The sequence below is a fragment of the Sorex fumeus genome, unplaced genomic scaffold, assembly GCF_029834395.1.
Source record: "Sorex fumeus unplaced genomic scaffold, SorFum_2.1 ptg000008l, whole genome shotgun sequence".
Lineage (NCBI taxonomy): Eukaryota > Metazoa > Chordata > Mammalia > Eulipotyphla > Soricidae > Sorex > Sorex fumeus.
Genome location: NW_026606065.1, coordinates 23,336,849 through 23,342,360, shown reverse-complemented (window position 1 = coordinate 23,342,360; position 5,512 = coordinate 23,336,849). Strand labels below are relative to the sequence as shown.

Genomic DNA, 5,512 nt, shown 5'->3' with positions numbered 1-5,512 from the left:
TAATATTCCATAGATGTGGAGGGCCCGTCCCAGGCACTGGTGAGGTCCAGAATGATGAATGAGAAAGCATGAAGTCACTGGAATAGTTCCTTGTCACTCTTGGCTAGTTTACTCATTCATCTATGAAGACAATTGCTTCTTTTATAACTTCTAGATTACTATTGAATTTTGTTTCTGAAAATAACTGTTTTAAATATTACTCTGTAATGTAGCTGGTAGTTTTAGAAGCAAAGATCAAGCAGTTAAAACCAGAAGAAACTAAACTGATCAAAAGTTGCTATAATATGGACCATTAATCCCTATGAGAGGAGTAGTCCACTGAAGTGTATTAAATCATAGAAAAAATGGGTCTAATAAATATTACATTAGATACTGTCAAAGAAAAATAGCTGATGCCAAATTGAAGAAAAAGTTTGAAGAGATAATAAAAAATAGAATTATTAACTAATTTCATTGTTGGAGTTGATATAAATACTTATTACACTATGTGACCTGGCGCCCAGTACAAGTAAAATCTTTTTTAGTCTTGAAATGTCAGATTACTTTTATGCATTAGTATGGTTAAAACATTTGACTTAATCAGCATCAAATACTCCATAATGAGTATAAACCATTCAGGAAGAACACATGAATCCTAATAGATCCCAATTTGAAATTGGAAGAACTATTAAAGTAATTTTGTCCAAATTTTCTATCTTCTAGAAAGAAAATTGAGGTTGAGAGGTCAAGGGACAAATTCAGAGTCGCAATTGAGGGACATAACTTGTCTCTGATGGTCCCACATCCACTGAACATTAGTAAATTATCTGCCTGGTACTGAGCAATTTTGCTGGATTTTGGGGATGTGTACGTTACCTCAGTGAGGTCTGTGTTTTTCCATACATACTTTCAAGACCCAAACCTCCTGGCCCCCCAGTGCAGAATTGATTGGAAAATACCCACCTTACTGTCAGGCAGCTGGAGTGATAGCACAGCGGTAGGGCGTTTGCCTTGTGCATGGCCAACCCAGCTGAGCCGGGTTCGAATTCTCTGCCTCTCTCTCCGAGAGCCTGGCAAGCTGCCGAGAGTATCTCGCCTGCATGGCAAAGTCTAGCAAGCTACCCGTGACATATTCAGTATGCCAAACACAGTAACAAGTCTCACAATGGAGATATTACTGGGCCTGCTTGAGCAAATCGATGAACAACGGGAGGATAGTGGACAGTGGATTGTCAGGCAGCATATGTTCAAATGCAGGATGGTAGGACTGAAATCTAAATTTAAGCTTGATTGGCTCAAAAAGTGACTTATGTCTGTTTTGTCTGCTATTTGTGACTAATCCTTCAGTAAGAAAAGACGTACAATTTTATTAACTAAAATGGTTCTTGTTCTAGACACACTTTTCAGACCATTTATTTCCTTACAAGAACCATGTGAGGGACCTGAGGCCCAAGTCTTAAGAATGTTGGAGTCTTCCCGTGGGGGCTAATTTGATTTACATCTTGATGAGCCTATGGCCACGGTATGTGTCAGTACCTGTCTGACATTGAAGAGAAGGTGTTTATCAAGATGAGATGGATGTTTATTTTGTATTTTATTGCTTTTGGTTGAAGTAGTATTGGTTTACGATTTTCTCTAGGTTTGATGCACAGTGAGCTATCAATCGTCAGCCGTAAGTACCTTATTTGTGGCCTCCTACCATTTGGCTTCCATGCCCTTTCCCTTCCAGAAAATGAATGGCCCCACCCCCTTTCAAAGTGTGGCTGCAAATCCACAGCTGGAGGTTTTAGTCTTCTGAGAAAAGACTGTGGCTTTTAAAATTTCTTCTTTATAAAACTCTTCTTTTAAAATTTCTTCTTTATAAAATCTCAAGGCCGACCTAGGCTGCCACAACGAAGGAAGACAAAAATGATCGTCTGTACTTTCAATGCACGTACGCTAGCATCAGATGCATCCATCGAGGACCTGATGGGACAAGCGCGAATGATCACGTACGACATCATTGGTCTGACCGAGACAAGAAGGCACGAATCTCACCATGCCGTTTTCGACACTGGAGAAGAATTGTTCTTTGGAACATGCGATAAAAGAGGTGTTGGAGGCGTCGGTGTCCTTGTCAACACAAACTTGGCCAAGAGCATTGATTCATTCGAATGCCTAACAACCCGAATCGGATGTTTACATTTGAATAGATGTGACTCACTGCCTGCAGTTTCTATCTTCGTTGTCTACGCACCAACATCTCATTATGATGAAAGAGAAATCGAGAAGTTCTACATGGAGCTAGAGAAGTTCTATAAAGAAGACCACACCTTCTACAAGATCATTGTGGGTGATTTTAATGCCAAGATAGGACCAAGAAGATCAGCTGAAGAACTTCACATCGGGACCCATGGCCTAGAATGGAACGAAGAGGGTGAGAAACTGTCTGAGTTCATCATGTCGACCAAGACCATTCATGGTAACTCACAGTTCCAGAAGGCAGAATCTAAACGATGGACATGGGAGTCTCCTGGTGGACGATTCCACAATGAAATAGACCACATCATATTCAATCGACGGTTTTGCCTGACTGATGTCGCTGTTGTCCCAAAATTTTGAACGGAATCGGACCACCGTCTCCTTCGTGCAAAATTCTACCTCATAGAGCGGGGAGAAAGGGCTGCAAAGTTCAAAAAGAGAACTCCCAGAATGACCACCAACTGGGAACTCTTTGATACTGTTGCGGCAACATGGGAAGATGCTATTGTTGACAACATTGACGAGGAATACGATCGACTGGTTCAGCACCTCCATGAATGTGTGAGGAACGCCAAGAGAGAGATAGCCACAAAAAATTGCCTATCTTCGAAAACTCTTGAGCTAATTCGCCATTGTAGTTTGGCGCATGCCTCAGGCAACCGCAAGCTAACGTCCGAGCTCGCAAAGCAGTGCAGAGATGTGATCAAGGAAGACCTCAAAGAGAGAAGAGCAGAGGTACTGGTAGATGCGGCAGAAGCCGGGAAAAGTATTCGTAAGGCCCGCCTGTCCTTCGCCAACTATAAGACCAAGATGACTGCCCTCCGACGTCCTGATGGATCCATCACATCCTCCAGAACGGCAATGGAGAAGATTATCCATGACTTCTACTCAAATCTCTTCGATAGCCATGTCCACTTGCCGACATACCAAATTCCACAGGATGGATATGTCGTTCCCAACGTTCTCCCTTCCGAAATCCGACACGCCATTTTGTCGGTAAAGAAACAAACAGCACCCGGCCCAGACAAGGTCAGACCTGAACACCTGAAGAACCTGCCGTCAGTACTCATCAATACACTGGCTCGGCTCTTCACTCGCTACCTGTCTGAATGCAAGGTTCCGTCCCAACGGAAAACCAGCAGGACCGTACTACTGTTCAAGAAGGGAGACATCCATGACATTGGCAACTATCGCCCGATCTGCCTATTGTCTGTCATCTACAAGTTGTTCACTCGAGTCATCCTAAATAGGATTGGCAGAACACTAGATGAAGGACAACCATGCGAGCAAGCAGGGTTCCGCAAAGGATTCAGCACCATCGACCATATCCACACAATAACCAAGCTCACTGAGGTTTCTCGGGAGTTCAAGATGCCGCTCTGTTTAACGTTCATTGATTTAAAGAAGGCCTTTGATTCTGTTGAGATGTAAGCGGTCATTGAAGCCCTAGCCAATCAGGGCATTCAAGCCCAATACATCAGGATCCTCCGTGAGCTCTATTGCGGATTCACTACCAGGATCTCACCATTCTACAAAGAAGTGATCGTTGATGTCAAGAGAGGAGTTCGGCAGGGTGATACCATTTCACCGAAACTCTTCAGTGCTACCCTCGAGAACATCATGCAACGACTGGAATGGGAAGGAATGGGAGTGAAGATAGATGGTCGGCAACTACACCACCTCCGCTTTGCTGATGACATTGTTTTAATAACACCAAACATCAGCCAAGCGGCACAAATGCTGGCCGACTTTGACCGTGAGTGTGGAAAGGTAGGACTACAGCTGAATCTTACGAAGACAATGTTTATGAGAAACAGCCTCATTCCTGACGCCCCATTCGCTCTCAACGGAACGACCATCTCTGAATGCAACAGCTATGTGTACCTAGGTCGAGAGGTCAACATGACAAATGACCTGGCACCCGAGCTGCGCAGGAGGAAGAGAGTGGCTTGGAACGCCTTCAAGAACGTCGAAGAAATAGCTAAGAGGACGAAGAACCTCCGGCTCCGGGCACATCTCTTTGATTCCACTGTTCTTCCTGCATTAACATATGCCTCAGAGACCTGGGCCCTACGCAAACAAGATGAGAACGCTATTCAGGTCTCCCAAAGAAGAATAGAAAGAGCTATGCTTGGAATATCACGTTTCACTCAAATGAGAGAAAGAATCCGGAGTTCTGACATCCGTCGACGATCAAGGATCAGGGACGCTGTCTCATTTGCCAAGGTGTCGAAAATCAGATGGGCTGGTCACGTAATGAGATTTAAAGACGACCGTTGGACTAGAGCTGTTACTGACTGGATTCCACGGGATGTCAGAAGACCGCGTGGCCGCCCACCTACCAGATGGTCAGACTTCTTTGTCAAGATCATGAACGATCGGTTTGAGGCCCTTCATGTTCCCGGAGAGAACAGATGCCACTGGGCTACACTAGCACGCGACAGGGACAAATGGAGACGTTACTGGCGCCCGCTCGAGCAAATCGATGACTAACGGGAAGTTAAGTGATTAAGTGATTAAGTGATTTATAAAACTGACTGAGAGTCCGTGATTTCCAATACTGCTCAGAGTTACCCATGCGCAAAATCCCCACACCACACCCATCACCTCTATACTCATCTCCCAACACCAAGGACCCCAATGCCCCTCCCTTTCTTTTTTTTTTTTCTTTTTGGGTCACACCTAGGGATACTCAGGAGTTACTCCTGGGTCTGCACTCAGGAATTACTCCTGGCGGTACTGGGGGGGACCATATGGGACTCCAGGGATTGAATCCAGGTCAGCCACATTTGAGGCAAACGCCCTACCTGCTGTGCTATAGCTCCAGCCCCACCCCTCCATTTCATTGCCTTGCCCCCAACTCAGTTGTGTCATGAATAGGCAAATAAGACTCTAAAACAACAATGAATCTTATGCCAGTGAGAATGGTACCTACTCAAAAGACTGGGAACAGCCCTTGTTGCCAAGGTTGTGGTGAGGAAGAAACCTCCATCCACTGTTGGGGGGACATCAGTAGGCTGCCTCGAGGGAAAACAACATGGAGATCCACTTTAAAACACAGTAACAGAACTACTGGCCAACCCAGAGACATCACTTTTCAGCACCTATCTTCCAGACGCAGAAACATTCATCCGAAAGGGCATATATGCACCGAAGCTCATTGCTGTGCCTAGTACAAGAGCCAAACTAGGGAAGACTGTGGCTTAATGAAAAGAGAACTTTCCCCCAGCTGGCAATGGTAGAAAACCTTCCCTGATGCTCAGCCTGCCATCCTGTGGACTTCAAATGCAAA

The 5,512-nt window shown here is 44.8% G+C and overlaps 1 protein-coding gene across 1 annotated transcript; it reads left to right on the top strand.

The window, feature by feature from the left end:
* The first annotated feature begins 1,887 nt into the window (after positions 1 to 1,887).
* Positions 1,888 to 4,713, top strand: LOC130017929 (uncharacterized). Its single transcript, XM_056108709.1, has 2 exons — positions 1,888 to 2,395; positions 4,109 to 4,713. Exons 1-2 carry the CDS (start codon positions 1,888 to 1,890, stop codon positions 4,711 to 4,713), a joined length of 1,113 nt encoding a protein of 370 aa, XP_055964684.1.
* Positions 4,714 to 5,512: the final 799 nt, after the last annotated feature.